At 41.2% G+C, this 21,345-nt stretch overlaps 1 protein-coding gene across 1 annotated transcript; it reads left to right on the top strand.

Moving 5' to 3' along the window:
• Positions 1-215: 215 nt before the first annotated feature.
• LOC142588046 (arginine-hydroxylase NDUFAF5, mitochondrial) lies at positions 216-19,557 on the top strand. Its single transcript, XM_075699486.1, has 13 exons — positions 216-557; positions 1,086-1,126; positions 1,222-1,285; positions 1,384-1,431; positions 2,187-2,293; positions 2,874-2,913; positions 6,515-6,625; positions 12,947-13,033; positions 15,045-15,105; positions 15,203-15,286; positions 15,804-15,886; positions 15,986-16,035; positions 18,645-19,557. Exons 1-13 carry the CDS (start codon positions 303-305, stop codon positions 18,673-18,675), a joined length of 1,062 nt encoding a protein of 353 aa, XP_075555601.1. The 5' UTR covers positions 216-302; the 3' UTR covers positions 18,676-19,557.
• The last annotated feature ends 1,788 nt before the right edge of the window (positions 19,558-21,345 follow it).

Here is a 21,345-nt window from a genome sequence, read left to right on the forward strand (position 1 = left end):
GCAAGTAAAAGCGAATAAAGCTGAACCATAGGTGTTCTGTGGCTGAACATTGTACTATTACACATTCATACCTACTTTTATCTTAGTTCTATTTATCCGATAATGCTGATTATTTTACTATTATAATTACGAAAACATGCGAGCGTTTTGTATTTTACGATTATTACAATCACAACAACCACGATTGCTCCGATATTCTGAAAACGAAACTGGAGACTTTCAAAGGGCTCGGTAGGCACGTTTGCAAAGGCGGCGCGTGCCCGATGTTTATAATCTGTTAATATCCGTGTTTTCAACCCAAAATGCGCGTTTCCGAAATCAGATTGTGCCGCCTATTGTGCCGAAGGGTTCCTGGAGTTTGGATAGGACGAACTGACCCAGTTTTAAAGAGTGACGAACCGTTGAACTTTGCCGGATCTGTTGATGGCTCGAAATGTTTCTCTTCTCTACCTCCGGGGCATCAGATGAACGTGTTCGACAGAAAGGCCAAGATACGCCACAGGACCCTGGCTGCTTTAGACAAGGAAGCCGAGGTGTACGACTACCTCAAGAACGAGGTGAAATCGGTCGCACTTGTATCATTGCGTCTACTTATCGCGGTTCTTTCAGTCCGCCGGTTGTGCGCTCTTGACACCATCGTCACGAACCGCTTTCTGAAGCTATCGGGCAGATTCGTGAGCTTTATTAACTTCGATTTGATGCTAAAGATAATTCCATGCAGTCACCGAATTCCGTGTTAAGGTGTTAAGGTCACCAGTTGACTACATATACATGCTCATGAGAAGGCATTTGCAATCGGTTTTTCGCAAACAGCTTATAGTGTGTAGTGCAATACTGTGGTTTATTTGTTGTATATCCACCTACCTGCGACGCCGCTGTGGAGTCTGATCAACTGGGCAGTCTCTTCGTTGCATAACGTGCGGCGTTGTACATACGCATTCCAGTGCACGTAGCTCGCATCATCATCCAGCAGCACTGAGCGGTGCACCGGAATTAAATTGCGTTGTCTGTCAACAGTAACTTCACGAACCATAATGCACGTAAACGCGAGTGATTAACGAGCTGTTACCTCCTCTCTCTTTCAGATTGGTTACCGATTAGCCGACCGTGTTTACGACATTAAGAGGTAAAACGTTCACACATTCAAAAGGTTCTTCAGCTTGGAATAATATATAACGCGGAACGAGCAGCTCCTAACACGCCCTCATTGGCGCTTTTCAGGAAGTTTTCAAGAGCTGTGGAGCTGGGCTGCGGCCGAGGCTACGTATCTCATAATTTGGACTCTGTAAGCTTTGCTTTAATTCTGCATGATATGTACCAAACTGAAGCCATCTTTCCTGGTACATGAGCATTTTCATCAGATGTACCCGTTTTTACATTCAGGAAGCCGTGGAATCCCTTGTCCTGTGCGACTCGTCACGGGAGTGCCTTGTAAGTTCTGTTCATATTGAGCCGTTGTCTAGCGCGGTTTCCTGTGCTCGACGTAGATATGCCAACCACAAAACCAACACATATCCTATCTGTTCCAAATCTCCCTAGGCCAAAATATTAATGGCCAGACTCTATGTGTAAGACCATTTGACAGCTGTACATTCTGTGTCTGGCACTTTATTTATTGAATAGTATAGCAACATCTACGCTTCTTTGTATGCTACCCTCTCCACACAGTAGATTAGAATAGCATTGGAATAATAATAATAATAATAATAATAATAATAATAATAATTTTAGAATCATAATATAATAATAATAATTTTGTTCAATTGTGTCCTTCAGCCATATGTATGCATTCATGTAAGTGACTGTTTTGCTTGGTCTGTGCTGTGTTACCAAGAAAATAGCACCGCGTTATCTCTTATATTTGAACATAAATTAATATTGTGCAATTCTGATCAGTGAATTCTTGAATCAAGTAGAAGGATGGATAGCAAATACTTATTTGATTCGTACTTGAAGTATTGAATGACCGCACACCCTTTTAGTTGCGTATATCATTGCTCCCTATTGTCATAACTTTCATCTGTAGTAAACTCTGTATTACCAAGCGATTCTGTGTCAATTCACGCAGCTGTGACATCGTAAGTGCAACTCACACTGGCTTCTGCATCACGCTCTTGGGAGTTGCAGCCGTGAAACGGCACTTTCACTGTCGTATACTTTTCGCCTGTGTTTCTTTCTCACCACAGACACGATGCAAGGTGCCCAAAGATGTGCCCACAACGAAGCTTCTTGCAGACGAAGAATTCCTTCCCTTTGCGGAAAACTCCGTCGACATCTTCCTCAGCAGCTTGAGGTGTGAAGAAATTTTACACTTAATCCGTTAAGAGCAACCTGCAAATTTTGTGTTTGGAATATCAGTGGATGCATTATTAAAATGTTGTGAAATTAGACAGTTCCGATACGAAATGTTAAAAACACCACTACTGCAGCTAACCAGAAATAACTAAAAACCCAGAACATTGAGAACCAATGGTGCCCCTTGGTATGATCTCCGAGATTGGGAGGTCATACCAAGTGTCGGAGGTCATACCTCTTAAGTGTCGACGTAGTGGACATGTGCATTTTGTCTGCTGCTAAAATTCTGATTGGATGTGCTAAGGTACACTGAGGAGGAGACGGCTGCCTTCAATCAATCATAACTTCTGCAGCACAAAAAATGGACCTGTCCACTAGGTGGACACTTACAGAGTATGACCCCTCTTCCCGAGGTGCATGTGTATTCTGTTTAGGTGTTATTTAAAGAGCTGTTAATAAGAAGATCAGCACTAGCCATGCTGCTTTGCTAAGATAGCTAAAGTGAAATTTCATTGTAGCTGGCCTTTTCAAAACAGGGCATGATCCCAACATGATGGTCTCCAATTTCTGTCTCACAGTCTCCATTGGGTCAACAATCTTCCCGGTACGTTCAAACAGGTATGGACAATTTTGCACCAACATTTAGAAAACATTTCTTATACTGATGCATTTTTCTGTTACTGGGAATAACAGCTGATGGGATTAAATAATAAATGGGCTTAGTGGTGGTTCTTCACAGAGGATTCAAATTTTTCAGTAAGGGACAGCAAACCTGTAATTATAAATGCCATTCTAGTAATTTAAGTTTGGTAACACCAACATATCTAATGGTTCTATATGTGGGTTTTAAATGCAATTAAGTGTTTCAATGATGAAAACTGTAACGAATGCAGTAAGTATTTAGCAGGCCACAGTGCTGCTAAAGGAGCATTGACAGGCATATCTTTAGTAGAATTAGTTGAAATTGCTTCAAAAATGTGTGTATCATGTGCAGCCATAGCAACTATGTTATTGGCAGCTAGCATATGCGTTTGATTTGTGTGAATGAAATATAGTGCATTGAGTTATATAATGCCATTTTGAGGGGCCCCTGTGCAACCGTGAAAATGGCATTAAGCATTCAGGCATTAAAGTGACACTAAAGAGAAACACCAAATCAGCTTATACTGATAGAGTATCCTTTCAGAACGTTAGGTTTGTTAATTTTGCAGTGATACATTGATTATTAGAAGAGAAAATCAACGTCAAAGTTTGATTTTTTGAATTTCGCTGCTTAGCCCTAGTGCCAAAACATCACTGTGCAGTCCATAGATTTCAAAGTATCTTTTAGGGCTGTTGTGGCTTAGTGAAAGTTCATGAAGATCACTTATTTCAGCCTTTGGCTTTTTTTAGAATACAGTGTGTAGTCAATCTTCACCACTACGAACTTAAGCAGGCTAAGCAGTACTGTCAAAATGTGTGACGTCCCAACAGCATGACATGACATCATGACGGGCACCGTCACCACCCATCTTTTGTTTTCATGTCTTTTCTGACTTGCAAAGCCTCTTCTCACGATAAAAGGGAATCTTTTTGGTACTGTAGGAGGGTCATTTACTAACGTTGCTTAAGTAACCTTTCAACTTAGGGTCTCGTTAAGCAGTTAATAAAGAGTTTTGGATTGTCCGCAATTTCTTTCTCATTTGTAAGTTATCTCGGGTCCCGAAAAGCGCAAATGTGGCAATTTATGTGGTGCAGAGCTCAACCAGACAAATCAATATGTGTTGTTGCTGTTACCAAGTGTATTCTACTCCACTGCTGATGCAAATTTTCCTACAGTGGCATAATCATGCATGCATTGCCTTTTTTAAATGTTTTTTTTTCAACAAGAACACCCATGGAACTTGAACATATTGTTATGGAGGGATAAATGAAGAGAGAGGAAGAAGACGATCGCGAGAAGCTGGCTGCTGCGTGTTGTCGCTAGTCCGCCATCTTAACCTCATTGACTCCACTTGTATATACATTGTAAATACAGTCTGTCTATACTCCCAACATCTCCATAAAGTTTATAAGGCATTGTGCAATGGTAGAGGAAGGCTCACAAGATGTAGCTGGCAGCGTCCAGCAAACCAGTATTATCCAAACGCCATTGCGCATTCCGTAATATCAGACACGCTAAAACTCTTCAATATCATTTTTTTTGCAACTGTGTGATGTGGGCATATTGCTTAGAGGAAATAAAAACAGAAGCACATTGTTGCTTTTTTAAAATTTTTTTAACAATAAATAAATGCTCTAGAGCCGTATCCAAATCTTACAAAGCATAAATTATATGTAAAAAAATTCTTTTCTGCATTTTATTATCACAACAATATGGGGGAAAGAAAGAGTTGTTTTTGCCAAAACAAAACATTAACAGAATATTTTTTAAATTGCCTGTGGCACATAGCATTAGTCTGCTTAAGGTGGATCACTCAAAGAGGCTGGCATTACCTGTACAAGAAATCAAAATGTATGATAAACTAATATGCATAATTTCTCTAATCAACTTTCTAACTGATTACTGTTAGGGCACATATTGTAATTTACAAATTGCAGCTGGTCAGTTAAAGCATGTCCACTTGGAGTGAATTTTGAAACTAGAACCTAGAATATTAGAAGCTTATGATACCAAGTGAATATTTAACACTAACTATTTGTGTTTGGAAATTAACTATTCAGTATTTTCGAATAGTTGTAAGTAATCATATATTTCATAACAACTGACTGGTAAAGTTTGGTTGCTGCTTTTCGTCTGCTATACAAGGTATTGCAAGTTAACAGAAGTAAAACAACAGCGAAAGTCATCCAAACAATGCAGAAGCAACGTGGGTAATGCAAGCTGTTTTCGGTTTCGGGATATCAGTCCACATAGCAACCTGTTATTTTTGCTTGTAGTCTGTCGTTTAGTGTTTTCGGCACTGTAGTCATGCAGCAGTTCTATCTTTTGCTCTATAAAATGTTTTAGTCGCAACGAGCCCTTTTACATGTCATGCAAGCCCTTCAGTAGCTTCTTTCTTTATTCCACAACTTCCTATCTTTTTTTCCAGAACCATTCATTTAGTTTTTTTGGAAAGCTAATTATACAGCAGCCAGTCATTCTTGGAAAGCTTGTTTGCAACCAGGCTCTAAAGATGTTGTGAGGCTATTTGTGCAGTTTATTTTAATGAGAATTAGTCATATTGTGCTTAAAACTAATCCTAATTGTTACTGATAGTTAGCTGTCTTTTTTCACTAGTCACTACAAGTGGGGTTACCTAATTATTGCCAAATAAATGTTCTTCCTGTAACTATATGCACCTTCGTCTGACTATTCGGTATTTGATACATACTATTTGTATTCACTTTATATTCAGAAAAGTTCATACTCGCCCAGCTCTAGTAAAAGTGCATTGTTATTTCACATGCTTTTCTTACAAAGTGGCTTGGTATGTATTGGAGCTCAACAACAACTGAAACACCAGTGAATTTTCTCACACATATTGGGAATGCACATCTTGAAACTAGTGTCCTGAGTATCCATTCTAAGTGAATATGCCTTGCCAACTCAATGGTTGCGATAAGTAAATTGCAATATTATGCACCATAAAGGAATTAATGTAAGTTAACTAGTGATATTTTGGTAAATAATTGATTATGTGTTTTGATTTCTCAGGCAAATAACATCTGCATTTTAGAATAGTCCAGCTCAAGGAGTAGAATTTCTCCTACGTGCAACAGGCAATCTTTAAAAATTGTTAATTCTAAAATAAGTACACCCTGTAGATGTATTCCAAACACTGAAGTTATAGACTAATCATAAATAAGGCTTAGCAAAGCTTTTTCTTCAGGCCGTTGGTTCATAGCACAGAATAATAAATTGTAGCATGAAAAGCTGAGGATGATTAGAACTCACTGTAGGCTTATAAAATGCCCACTTTAGCTGAACAGGTACATAGTTATAGATTCCAAAATTTTCTTGAAGATTTACTTGTCACTAGAGTACCTGCGACTCAAAGACACAGATCCTTATGGAGGTATTATTTCAGGGATTTGGTTGCAGTTGTAGACCAAGATTCAGGAGTACTGTGACGAACGAATAGCACTTATCAGTATTATCACTGTGGAAACGAGTGCTTACACAACACTGTACATAATTGTATATAGTGCTGGTTTTATGGTTTCCTCGAAGTTCGTGTGCTTAAATTTTTCTTTTCAGGTGTGGAACGCACTCAAACAAGATGGTGCTTTTCTGGGCTGCGTCTTTGGTGGCGAGACACTGTACCAACTGAGAGGCTCGTTGCAGCTTGCAGAAACAGAGCGTGAAGGTGTATGTAGTTTTCACTTATATCTTTTTGCACATTGTTTCATAAAGTGTGGCTGCTTTGTCAGTGAACACCTCCATCATTGCCTTTAAGTATTAAGGGGCTTGTCCTGTTTCAACACAAGTACAGCAGAACCTCATTATTGTGCTCCTGTCAATTACATTTTCCTACAGTCTAAAGAATGTTTGCACCCTTTGGGGTGTGTATCTGCCACACAACAATAATCGTCATCTACCTTGATGCGTTTCCTTTCTTGAAAACGCCGCGCTCGCTACTTTCCTGTCGGGAATGCTATGTCATGCTGATAACGCACATGCCGTTCGTTACTGGGAAGTACCGGGCTCGCAGCATTCAAGAAAGGAAACGCATCAAGGCAGATGTCGATTATTGTTGTGTGGCAAATATACACCCCAAAGAGTGCAAATGTTTTTTAGAGTGTAGCTCTTATGCTCCAAAATGCCGGTCCCGGACAGCACTGTATTTGCCTTTGCATTCTTAGATTATCACTGACTGTAGAAATGCACATAAAGCTTCCTTCGTCCACTGCAGAAAAATTTTGTTGCAAAATAATTTGACCCATTTGCATATACATGTGCAAAATATTGCACAATTATAAAAGCTCCGTGCAGGAAGAACTGGATACACTTATGAACCTCGCAAATTTACGAGAAGCAAAAAGGGGTATTTGTTCATCGCCATCAACCACCCTGGCAAATTACTTTCTCTCGCACTAATTGTGGCTGGCAACACATGAATGGCTCACTCCCATTTTACTTAATTACCTATACCTGGATCTGCAACACATTGACTTCATGACTCTTAACAATGATATCTTAGAATTTTTTTTTTTCAGTCATAGGCAGTATTTCATTCTTGTGATGCAATCCAAGACTTTTCTGACAAATGTAGCTACAGTGGAATCTCTTTAATCCAAGACTACCAGAAAATTATTCTAATAAAATGGAGCGGGTTCAAAAAAGAGCCCCTTTCAATATTGACTCAATAATGTGCACAGTACAGCACACAGTACAGTCACTGACCGATAATTTGGAATCAGTGTGGACCGCTGAATATGTCCGAATAAGTAGATTCCAAAATATTGAATTTGCCAGAAATGAAGTCTTCATTCCACAAGCTGCCAGAAAAGTTGGTCAACACATTGCTGCACACACATATGCTTTCATGTGACCTCGCCACTATTTCGAGCATTCCTTTACAGCTTAGCAGCTTGTACTGCGGTTTGGGCAGAGCCAGCTAACGACTGGATTGACTCCATTAGGCGAACTAGGCTTCGTTTTGGTTTCAAGGAGGCATCGCTGACATATCAACGCATACTATCGCTTTTTTTTCTTTTTTGCTCGACTCAATCAACTCAGAGGTCAAACCGACATGTGGTAAGCAGGTAGAGTGGGACATAGTTGAAGTTTTCTAGCAGCACGCTGTGAGATGTCAGAAAGTTTTGGAAGCCATCCGAATGATTGGTCACTGACTTACCGTGTTACCGAGGGCTTGTGCATTACCGTGCATTTTCGGAAGCATTGTCTGAGAAATTGTGCATCGCTAAGCAAGTGTGGCTAATTCAAACAGGGTATAGGAAAAGGAGCACAATCGCACTGATGTACTCTATGGACTATGTGCCTATTAGATGCCCATCATTTAGCACTGGTCATACATTGGCGACGGGGAAAGCTTTAGGAGTCTAACTCTTCACGGCGTGATTATTTTGCTTATCCACTGAAGCACGACACGTGACTACAGTGCGCTAAATCATTGGTCGTGCGGCACTTTGCCTAGGTTCCATGGAGGCCTAGGCAGCGCGTACACTGTGGATGTAATGTATCGCACAAGGCCAAAAGGCTTAAGTTTTGCAGTAGGCATCATTACGGTGGCTAGCAGCACATCGGACTCGGGACTTTAGCTTGGGTTTGTTCGAAAGGTTGTTCGTGCGAGTAAGAAAATTTTGTTCAAAATAATTGTTAGGCGATGGTACCATGGTGGCCATCTGGAACAGGGCAGCATTTCAACCGCCAGGTGTCTCCTCTTGTCCATGGTTCAGGAAATTCACTCCCTGAAACCGACTAGAGGGCTTGGTGCATTTGGTGTGCCTCTCTCCACACACGGTGCTTCTCCTTCACCCTCCGCAGGGGCACATTGCAAGGTTAATAGAAGAAGGACTCCAATAATAGTGTAATAGGACAGTCAGGTAGCTCTCTCTGTACTTCTCTGAGAAAGACAGCTGCTTCTAGTGCCACAAGACATGCAGTCCTGTCAACGGAAGCTCAAGTGCCTGTAAACAAGCTGCCGCTTCTGTTTTGTGCTCTTGAAAAATAGGAAAGTAGGTCATATCCAAACACGAATTAGCAGGAATACATGCTTGCTTAAAAACTGCATCCTTGGAGAGTCTCTTTTGCATGACCCAAGCGTTATGCATGAGTATGCACATAAGCAGGAAGGCATGCTTACTACTGTGAGCACCATTTGCTGCAGCGACGGGCGATCAAAGTAAAAACGTGTGAAACGAACTTCTCGCAGCTGCAGCACGACATCACTTTCACAAAAGGTTTGTTTCACGTGTTGTTAGTTTGATAATCTGACGGCGTATCTGCCTCCACTGCGAGAGTCCACTCTTGTTCGTAGGTTACTCCTCGCTTGCGCGCTGCAATCGATGAGACTCAAACTTTGTCGCAGAGGTCAGATTTCCTTTGGCCGAAATTTGCAGCAGGTAAAAGAGGCTAGCCATGTTTCTGTGTCATGTTCACCAGAAAAACAGAAAAAACAGTTTGTCATAAATACAGACATTGTTTTACTTGCAAATCCTCAGGGTATATTGCTCACCGTCACATATCGTGCTACGTGTGCCAGTTTTCATTACATGGTAGACGCAGGAATGCAACAGGCAAATAATAGTAAATCTTGTCAAGGTCTTCTGCGTCATACTTCCGTTTGCATAACATCTCTTTGCCATTCTTCTCTCAACGGACGAAAACATCACCTTTGTTTTTGTAACACCACTGTGCTGACGCCTCACTGTACATTTGCACGGAGTCCAGTTTGAATTTTGGCATAGCTCCTCAATGTTTCATAAGGCTTTGATTTGGAGCATTGGTCCTTGCATTGCAGGAGTTCAACATTTCAAGAAGGTTCTGCTAGTGGGTGCCGTGTGGTGCATACATTGAGCACATATGATTCGGTGGCACCCACAAGGACAGATTCGAAAATGTGCATTGGATCTGCCTTTTTATCCGAAGAAATTTGAACAGCGCTTCATACATGATGAAGCAAAAACAACCGACGCAGCTAAGTGTCTGCCGTCATTACTTGATCTTGTCTGAAGCACTGTCCGATTACCTTCTAAGAATGCACTAACCAGCCCAGTTTGACCTCAAGTTCGAAATCCAAAAACACAGAACTACTGGCGCAATCGCTGTACAACAACGGGAACCACACGTAAGCTCGTTGGCAGCCTCAACATGTGTCGGTGCAAAAAAGGAGATATTTCAGACTGTGAAGTTCTTTTTCTCTTTTCCCTGCCTACACATTTTGCAGGGGGTCGCACAGATCGCACCCAGGAATCTAACTTTCAAGTATAAATTTACATTCCCCTATTCAAATTCCCTTTCGTTGCACCCTCCTTCGGGCAGTTGTTCAGGTGTCAGCCCTCCTGGGCAAGGCCACCAGAATTCAGAATTCATTTCTTTCTTTCTTTCTTTCTTTCTTTCTTTCTTTCTTTCTTTCTTTCTTTCTTTCTTTCTTTCCTTCTTTCTTTTTCTTTCTTTCTTTCTTGCTTTTTTAAAGCAGCCACAATTTAGTGGGCTCCCATAGGACTATGTTGAAGGCGTGATTGCAAGTATGGGTGCTTGAAAGGATGTCGGTTAGGTGTGGTGACTGGAGTGAGTTAAACAACAAAATTTGCTAAAAGAACACATCCTTATTTTCCCTGCTTTGTAACGTTTAGTGGCGTCAGATTTGACAAACGCCGTAACTGAAGTGAAACAGCTTGTTTTTTTGCCCGGATGTTGCCGCCGCCAAAAATCAGCTGGGAGATTTGTTATTTGTTGGAAATCTTCATTTCAAACCATTTCTTAGTAAAAGTCATGAATGGTGGTAATGCCAGGACACTGTATGGCTCTGTTAGTGGGCAAGACTCATAGTAAACCATCATGTATGTCAACCAGAATGTCAGTTTGCATGGACCTGGCCACCAGAATTAGAAGCTAAAATCACTGCTACTAGGTAGCTTTTCTGGTAAAAGTAGGAGAATTTTTTTTTGTTATATTGTAGGGTTAAAATGTTATGATGTGTTATAATGCTGCTTGATTATGGGAAATTTGACAGTTTGAATGATAATAGCTTTGTCACTAATTCTGAAGTTCGTGACCAAGTGTAGCCATAAATTGTCATTTTGAAGTAATAGTAACTCATTAACTAACTATTGGAATACAACAAAACTTCGTTCCATATTTAACATCATCGAAAATTGTTGTATTGAATTGAAAATAAAACAAAATTCGCAATTCTGCTGAAAAGGCGGAGCACCGATTGCGTTAGCAAATTAGTCAACAGCTGTACAGAGTAAGGATAGTACTTTTATCAGCCGTATAAACTTGTAAACATTCACTTACTAACTAAATTAACAATGATAGAATGTGTAAGCGTGACTCAACGAGGATGTAGAAAGAAACAGAGACAGCGCTGTCCTTGTGTGTCTGCTTCTTGCTACGTCCTTGTTCAGTTGTGCTCACACATTCTATCATGGATCCTAACCAACTAGCCCACCAACGCGTTTCAGCTAAATTAACCAGCAGGGTGTCACACGCGCAAAGGTAAACATAAACACATCTCGCTCGATGAACGCGGAAACTCGCTGTCAAACTTCTGGAGTGAGAAATACCGGCAGCAGCAAGCAAATTGACCTTCATGCATCTATCGCTTCGATGCGAATGAAACGTTGAAAGCACAGCGCATACAAAGCTACCAGCACTATGCGCACTCTGCAAACATCGCAGATCGCTTTGAAAATGAGGCCTGTGCTGGCGTGCACTTTGGCCACGTCGCAGATCTCTTTCAAGACGCACGAGCACTGGCAACACGTCCCTACGGCGTCCACCAAAGACGTCTACTATGGCGTCCGCGATTCGCGTGGCCGACGCTGTAGTAGAAGGTGCAGTTGTTTCCACTCTGTACAAAGCGGCGGGTGAGGAGGACATCAAGGCACCGTAGCATCCGCCGGAGAAGAACGCCCCTCCTCCCTTGCCTTTCGGCACCACAGGAGAAGGCATGCATCCAGGCCGCGTTCCTCGCTCGCGCACGCGAGATCGAACCGCATTCGCCGGCTCACCCTCACACGCTTTCACTCACATGGAACCTCACGGTGACGGCGACGACAGAAGAGCGCCAGAAGTGTCCATACAATTGCTATCGCAATAGAAAGATGTTTACTTCCAGATATCTGTTGTTTTGTCCTTTCTTTAGTGGGGCCTATATAAATTTCCAATTGTATAACTCAAAATCACTCTTTTATAGTATTCTATTACATTTCATCTGTAGGCACAGAAAACTTAGTTTTCTTATATTAAATAGTTTTGCCATAAACTTTGAAGTCCGGAGGCTAGTACTGCAAAAACGTCTTATTCTTCACTTAATGGGCACCAAGCAACCCTTCATGCTAGGCGAAACTTTTATGTGTCGTTTGGATGCAGGGAAAGTGAGCTCGGTAATGCAATATAACTCGTATGTGCATAATTCGTGCAGAAAGCACAGTGCATTTGCGAACATTGTCCAAACTGCAGAGCACGTGTCACTGGAGTGGGACCACTTCCTTAAGACAATTCTAGGAGTTCAAACCAGAGGGAGTGTTTTTTCCAAACACATGTGACTCTGCCGGGACCAACCAGTCGGTTTGAATCATCCATTAATTCAAATTGAGAGATTTCAAATTGCTGTGATTTCATTGTAATTGCCTATGCTGTGTCATTTTGAAATAGTTGTAGATTTTCTTTAGCCATTGCTCCTTACGTTGCTCCATGTGTATACATGTATGTTGTTTCTTCTTCTGCTTGTAGTAGTACCATCCTGCTACTGTTGTGTTGGACAGCTGCAATCTTGTGAAGTTGCAACCAAACAGCTTTCTCTTTGTTCAGCATTTTTCGCCGTGTACCAGGTGGAAATAAAACCGCTTTGATTGATTGATTGATTGATTGATTGATTGATTGATTGATTGATTGATTGATTGATTGATTGATTGATTGATTGATTGATTGATTGATAATGCAGTACGGTATATCCAAACTTTAGTTCAAGCTTGAGAATTACTTTTGTTGTTGCAGGGATTTGGAGCCCACATATCCCCGTTTGTTCAGCCCACAGACTTGGCAGCACTTCTGAACCAGGCCGGCTTTGTACTACTTACAATTGTAAGAAATTTTCTGTTTTTCATCTGGGCTTGCCACTGTAAAACTGAGAAGTTGTGCGTTGAGGATACATTTCTGTTCAGCATAATTTCTGGCTTAGGGAACCTACAAAATGAAAGAGTGGATTTTTTTTTTACAAGTTTTTTAATAGTAGAGTGAACCCAGAAAATTTGTCAAGAATGGTGCTGAAGATGCGGCACGGTGCTGAAGATAGAGCTCTGTGACCTGTGTCATCCAATCTATATCTTTGACGTGCGTTTTCAGCACTGAAATTATTGTCCCTCCAATGTTACCCAAAACCCTTGTCAAGGTTGAATTCCCAAGCAGAGACACAGGTGACATTGAACAGTGTTTTGTGTGTCGCCTGCATTCATTTTGCTGTTGTCGTCTGCTTGCAAGTTAAAGTTTTACAGTGCTGAAACAGTATGCCCCATTTCTCTATCCTAACTTAGTTATATCTGTTCTGACATAGTTGAAAGTCAAACAAAACAGTGAAACTAGCACATTTCGAGAGCTCTTCCTTAGATAGAATGAGAAAATGCCAGATATCCAGATATGAGAAAATGCTTTGAAACTGGCGAATTCACATTTGAAAGGGAGCTTTACATTAAAAGAGAGCTCCAATCTAAATACAAGGAATAGAGGAATTCTTTTGCTCGGCACCCACCATAATGAATGTAAAGAGGTATGTTGCATAGAAAAAGGAGCTAAATATCAACAAAATGTAGCAGACAAGACTGTTAGTTTTAGGTTTAGCTTTCAATTTTTACTGAAGGGTAGATGAAAATGAGGAACAAAAGAAATGAAACATCACAATTATAACTCTACAACTAAGGAATAAAATGGCCTTGTCAGAAATCTGTAACTGCATCCATTGAGACATCTGTAGCAGACAAGGTTGATGTACTGTACGTAGCTCTGAAATATGCCACTAATCTCGAAGCTTTAACAGCATGAAAGATGAGACAATTAGGTAAGAAACACGAATGACAAGGCTTTCCCTTCTGCGAATTTATATTTCATGTGCGGCATGAAATAAATAGTAGTTGAAGGCACCACCTCATCGTTCGCATTTCTTACCTAATTGTCCTGTCTTTCTCACTGTTAAAACTTCTAAATTTTCCAGCTAACCTGCGTCGATGCCACAGTTCAATATACCACTGATCTCTTAGTAGAAATTTCGCAAAAGCCCGGTAAACGTTGCAACAATTTCACATAAACTGTAAACTAATATATTAAGGTCGTCCACTTCAGATGCACTAATCTTTAAGTTGGCTGAAATTGAATCAGATCATCTGCTAATCATAAGCAGGATGTTTTACATTGTCACCTTTTGCTGGGCATTTTGTGGTAACTTCCCACGTGCTGCTTTTCGTAGCACATTACACGTTGCAGTTTCGTCAAAGTAGAGTACAGTGTGACTGCTTGTTTGACTGATTTTCACCTCTCACTGTACACAATATTTTAGCTAACATGCACCAAGGCTTAAAGAACTAGTTGCACATTAGCCATATGCAGCCAACTTGATCCCGTTGGCTGTCCTCTTTGACCAACTCGAAGAATTTTCTACGGTGAGCTTATGTCATGCGGTGGTTCTGCATGGTGCATTTCTCTTTTTTTTTTTTTTTTTAAGCATGTTTGAGGGCACTAGCATCACTGTGCACAAGCGTGTAGCCACACTGTGCAATTATAGATCTCGTGCACTTTCTTCGGAGGAGCTTCAAAAAATCAAGACCACGAGACCTATTTTTATAGAAGGAAATCAATCCGATGTTTTTCAAAATGCTCCACAACTATCCCTTTGAAGGTTCTGCACCTAATTCAACCTGTTTGAATTTGCACTCACAGTAAAATATACATTGAGTTGTTAAAATCGAACGGAGAACAATACCGAGTTTGTTGCGTTCGCATAATGCACACCTGGTTTCTCCTAAGGCTCGGCACAATTTAGCTAAAACACCCTGTACCCTTCAGTGCACTTATTGCTCGGTAATGTTCTTATTTTCCTGCCAAGGACTCGGACGAAATGACTGTCAACTATCCAACTGCCTTCCATCTGATGGCCGACCTTAAAGGTAAGGTGATTGTTGAACGCCTCTCGTGTTGGCTTAGTGTCTGTGGCGTCTCGCTGCTAACGGTGCCACGTCTCCTGTCACCACTCATGATGGCTAGGCATGGCGGAGAACAATGCAACGTGGAAACGCAAGTCTCATCTACACAGAGACACCATGGTCGCGGCAGCGGCAATTTACCAAGGTGAGAGCATGGCCGCTGCCAGTCACTGACTTGGCATTTGGTTTGAGAAAAAAAACGTCACAGTTCTTTGCGAGAAAATTTTTCCGAGCTTTGTATGAACACATAAACCCAGCAAATTCATCATTCACTTTCATTTTGACCCATACTTTGCCAAGACAATCCAGTTCATGTATTCTTTCTATCCCTATACAACCCTTGCACCATATAACCCAACATATCATCATCATATCCCTATACAATTACTGACTGAAGCAGCTTGCCTTAACGTAGCCTACGATCTGTAGAAGAAATCTGCGTTTATATGTTACCTGAGTTTTATGTTTTCCTAAGTGCTTTGTTTTATATATTATACATTGATCTTGGTACTCTCGTAGTTTGTAATCTTTGTTTCTGTATTTTGGCATACTGAATTGTTGAAACTTCTACTGTGTTCGGAATTCTTGTCCCTGCTGCTTAGGCCTTCTGACCTGCAGTATCGAATAAATAAATATTTTATATGCTACCTTTATCTGTGCAGAGCTCTACGGCAACAAGGATGGAACTATCCCAGCCACATTTCACATCTTGTTCTTTATCGGCTGGAAGCCAGATCCATCACAGGTGCTGCATGCATGCTTAATGGAAGTTTGTTTGGCTCTCTCTATCGTGGCTTTACCATTTACCATTGCTAAAACGCTTTATATTTGTTTTTTGCCCCAGGCCAAGCCGGCAAAGAGGGGATCCCAAACTGTGTCCTTGAAGGATCTCGGGTAAGTGGACGCAGATGTGAGATGGTTGAGGCCATCTTTGTGGAATTTCGTGTCTGGAGAAATTGGGCAGACATCATTGGTTAATGTTATGAGATGAGTAGCTGCTGGGACTTCACACTGCCTCCAGGATTGACCCACGTTGTAGGCCACATTGAAAACTTTGCGAAAACACACATAAGTCTCTGCTATCAGAATCAGCCCACTGAATCGCCACCTCTGATTACACGGTCTCCGAGATCTGCCCAGTTTACTTGGCCAGACACACAAGGTGGAGGGGAAGAGCGAGAGAAAGCTTCACTTTAAATGGAAAGACAAGAAGGCTAACCGGGGGATATCTGGTTGGCTACCCTTTACTAGGGAAAGGAAAAACAGTTAGTTGAGAACCAGAGCTTCCCTGTATTTTTGGAAGCTTAGGCACAGCCTGGGGTGAAAGAAAACTTGTTCGATTAATGGGGGGTTTTAACGTCCAAACATAGCGCCGTGGGTATTAGCGATATTATAGTGCAAGGCCTCAGACTAAATTTGATTGCAAAAGTTGTTTGCAGCCCTGCCAAAGGTACAAGACATACACAGGTAATGTTCCTGCACAGCGGAATGTAGTTCCGGGTGTGACTGTTTGATTATTGGTGGGATTAGAGTTTTACTTTTAGCCTGGTACATAATACGTTACAGCAATACGTGACATAGGAGGACCTTTGCGTATGCATGTCGTGTGCCACAAATTACTGTAGCAATGAGTATCTGACTCAACGTGGATGAACACATCTCAAGGGGCATTCAGCTTCGCTATTGGCTAAAAGTCCTGCAGCTTCCATACTGCTGCAAACAACTTCCGAGATGTAGTGTGGGGTTCTCCAGGGTGCACCCAAAGCTGAATGTAGAAGTATTTCTCCACTTCACCCTTGTCAAAATGCAGCCACCACTACATGAACTAAAAATTTCACGAGGCTCGCCAGCAAGACAATATAGAGAAAGCCACTGTGATTGGTTTGAGGAGAATTTCGTAACATAGAATTACAACTGCCACGGTGCTGAAGAGAACTGCTGAAGCGCATTAGTGGAGCTAGAGATGCTATAGCCAATTGTGCTACACAAAGTAAACGTAAGATTTTTCTCACCGATACGAACATGCAACGAGCATAGGCCCACAATGAGTGATGTCGTAGTAGTTAACAAAAGTGCCTTCCTGCTGGCTGCAATTTCGTCACAAACAGGTTAGACTGTACTGCATGCTATTCATTGTTCTCCATTATGAGCTTTGGAATTCTTTTTTTTTACACCGTACAGTATAAAAGCAAAAGCTGAATATTGTAATGCGCATCTACAAAAAGATCAAAAGTGTCCAAACAGGGGAAGCCTTCAGCTTGGAGGAAACGTTTGTCAATGTTTCCACTTCCCTTCCCCTCACCGTACTGTATGACACCCACTTGTACTTCTAGGCTTTCCCTGTGGCTGAGGATGAGTTACATTGTGCAACTCATTGTATGTACGTTATAGTAGTGCACGTTGCCTTCGGTCTTTCGCAAAATTAACTCAGAATTATTACTTAAAATATTCATTTCAGGTGGGAAGTTTGATGCCCATGCGAATAAATGGAAGCGGTTTAGTTGTATTTTTGTGCGCAGGATCTGAGAAAATTGACTGTACGAGGGTGGAGCCAAGAAAACACCAACTGTCTCCAAAAGAGAAACCTTATTTTTATTTAGTTCAATTAGGGGAAAAAAAGGGCACCTACATATAGTTCCCTTCAGAAAAATTTCCGAAGACACCTAAGAACTTCTTACGAGTTGCGAATGTGGAAGCATTAACGTCCAATTGGTTCCTTCGAGTTTTGTGCATAGTGGAACATGCCGCCCAGGCCAGCGAGCAGCAGCAGCCTGCGGTGCAAAATGCGTCGTTGCATTCCTGTATCTGCTCCAATGAGGCGCGCTGGTGACGTGGCATCACGGCAATGCCCTCTCCTCTCACACAACATCTGGCATGCTATCACGGCAGCAGGTGTTCCAATTTGCCCGCTGTGCCGGTGAACACCACAATACACTTACTAAAGCCATGAAGCCAGTCCAGTTTTATTTGGCGCCGTCCTCATAATTTGATGTAGACTGTTGCACCATTACAGATACCAAAGCGCCCATGAAGTGTGTTTCAAATGATGCTGTACGACATAAAAATACAGGCCGCTGTTTCAACATGCCAACCCACCAAGCAATGCGACATCTTCATTTGTGTGTTAAGCAAAGAAAAATGTTTGGGTGTTTGATAGAAACATCATGGTTATGCTTTGTGCACATGCAGTGAGCCCTCAGTGGCTAACAGTGGTACTGAAAGAGAAAGTGTGTTTTCCGCATTTATAACTTACCGTTTGGTAATAAGAACCAGCTTGGAAAGCAATTATGTTCAAAAGCTGTCTTTGTCAAGGCAGCTGCTTTTCTTGGCAGTTCCCGATCTCCAAAGACAAGTCTCCTTGTCAGAATGTTGGCTGAGGCTTTTGCTGTTTGGCCAGTGTAAATCACTTCAGTGGTCCGCCTCCCTGTGATCAATTCTTATTTGTATTTGCTGAGTGTGCTATCCTTTGAATTTTTGCTTTCTTTTTTTCACATTACTCGCAGGTCTCTCTTAGATCCAGCTAGCAAGACGTAGTCCCCATTTCAGCGAGTGATAGGTTGCAGCACGCAGCACACTGTATGGACTACACTCTCCATCGTGTTCCCAGATACTTGACCTGTGAATAAAGCGTCGACACCGGACTAGTCTAGGAGGAGTTGTTCAGTTACTTGCAGCTCAGTGGCCACTGAATGGCATGTGTGTGTAGTAGCAAGTGTGAAATATCTGAATGCATCTTTATCTCCCACTCGACGCTACGGTTCTGCTGCCAACTTCCTGGCTCCTACACCACATGATAAGCTGTTGAAAGGTTATGTTGTATGAAGTCCACTTAACCCTCCAACTCAGCTTTTAGATATGGCGAAATGATAGTGCTTTAGCAACAGTACAGGAGCTCTGTACTCGTCCCTATTGTAAGGGCTGTTGTAATATGGATCGTCACCAAATTTCCCAATTTGCAATCCTACGAGTGCAAAAGAATGCTTACAAAATTGCAAGCCCAGTGAGACAGGCTCTTGAACTTCTTGGTTACCAAAAGTTTCTCCAAGGCGGAACAAATTCAGTTTCGGTCTAAGTAACACATTGGCAGGCTTTAAATTCAAATGCCATTTATTGGCAATATGTTACTGAAGATTTTTTATTTCCAAATCGGAAAATTTGACAAATATTAGGGCATACTAATTAATAATCTTAATTAAAATGAATGTTCCTCTGGCAGCATGACCTCTTCGTTGCTGTCACTGTCCCTTGAAGGCACCTTGTAATCAACATTGAAGTCATCTGAATCAAAGTTTATAGGAGGTTCTTGAATTTTTACTTCGTTCAAAAGATGTGCAAGCTTTCTGTTCTGGTTCACTACGTTGGAAAATGAGAAACATGAGCAACACTGACAGCCGATAAGCTTTGTCACACCATCTGCCTTATCGCGGGATCGAATCCCGGCCACGGCGGCTGCATTTCGATGGGGGCGAAATGCGAAAACACCCGTGTGCTTAGATTTAGGCGCACGTTAAAGAACCCCAGGTGGTCGAAATTTCCGGAGTCCTCCACTACGGCGTGCCTCATAATCAGAAAGTGGTTTTGGCACGTAAAACCCCATAATTTAATTTTTAATTTAATCTGCCTTATAAAAGTGAACCCTACCATAAAATTTCTGGTTGGCTGTTGGCTGATCGTCAAGAAGCACTCTAGTGCACTCCAGCTGTCATTTTACCAGAGCTGTAACGTCAAGCTAGCATTTATTCATTTTAGTCAGTGTTTAAGTTTGTTCTATATCTGTAACAAATGCAATAAACACAGCTTTTGTCCTGTCTTTCTTGTTTTGGCAACCTGCTGCTAGCAAAACTAAGGCCAGCTGCTACAAATTGTCATTTCTACATCTACAAAACACACTTGTCCATTCCCACCACTGGACTATGCTTTGTGAATTGCTAGCAGTGTTTCTTTCGAGCAAGCTGGTGTTTATTGTTTGCAGCCAGTTCATTCTGTCACATCATTTACAGCATGCAAATAAAGCACTATGTTTTCCAGTGTGTTAACCGACAAATATAGATGCTTCTTTATCGGTAACACTTACTGTAAGAAACGGTTGTTTCCTCAAAACATTCTTCTCTGGAACATTCTGAAAACTTCAAATTCTCCCAGACAGAGGTACTGTAAGAATAATTATTCTCGCATGTGAAACATTAAAGAATAAATTAACTTCAGGAAGGCTATTCTGTAAGAAGCCACAAGAGCATTTCAAAGCTACAGGGACAAAGTTTAGACTGATCCGTGTAAAACTCGTAACTTCTTCACCTGCTTAACCACCTTACCGGTGGCATACACAAATACACCATCACCAGATGTGCCTCTAATGGTCATTGTATTAAACTCTCTGGGCTGTGCAGACGAGGTCCAGTACCGTTTTCTTGTCGAAAGGCAGTGTTGCAAGTACATTTAAGAATATCAATATATTTGTGCCACAGTGAAAGACTAAAATCGCCTCTTATAATGCATACAGTGAAATATTACATGAAATATTTTGGCCTATATTATTGCACTTGTTCATCAGTTTTCTTGTAAGGAAAGGTAGCGGTAAACTAACTACAAAAGTTTCATAAGCTTACTTTCTCATGCTTGTCTTTCTATGGGGCTGACCTCAGTAGCACCTATGGATTCAAAAAGCCATTAAAGCTTGAGTGTTTGCTGCCGGGCTGTATTTTTGTCCACAAGATAGTGCCACAACACGGTTATTAGAGAAAAATCATGCATGCAACTCATTTAGCCTTAGCATGAGACCTAAGTCAAATCGCTTTAGAGTTGAAAAACTCGCTGCAGTTCAAATTGGTATCTTGAGGATCTTTGTGCATGCTTACATGCACTAAAATCCAGCTTAGCATCAGTGAATGGAATTAAAACACATCTATAATACAGAATTTCCTTATTTCACACAACTGTAAACAGATTTGAATGAAATTTGTTACATATGTAAGACAGTCGTATCTTACTAACTTCTGAGAATACCTTTTTTGAGCAGTCTCAAATATTTTGCAAGCCATTATAAAAATTGGGAACTTGAAAATTAGAGAAAACAGAGTAAAGATTGAAACAAAGTCCAAAACAGAACATCACATTACGTCACACTTTTGTAACAGCACGACAAAATGTTTTACCGCTGGAAGAAATAATGGACCGTGAAGAATAACTAAAAATTAAATTTGAGTG

The sequence above is a fragment of the Dermacentor variabilis genome, chromosome 7 (genome assembly GCF_050947875.1).
Source record: "Dermacentor variabilis isolate Ectoservices chromosome 7, ASM5094787v1, whole genome shotgun sequence".
In the NCBI taxonomy this organism is placed as follows: domain Eukaryota; kingdom Metazoa; phylum Arthropoda; class Arachnida; order Ixodida; family Ixodidae; genus Dermacentor; species Dermacentor variabilis.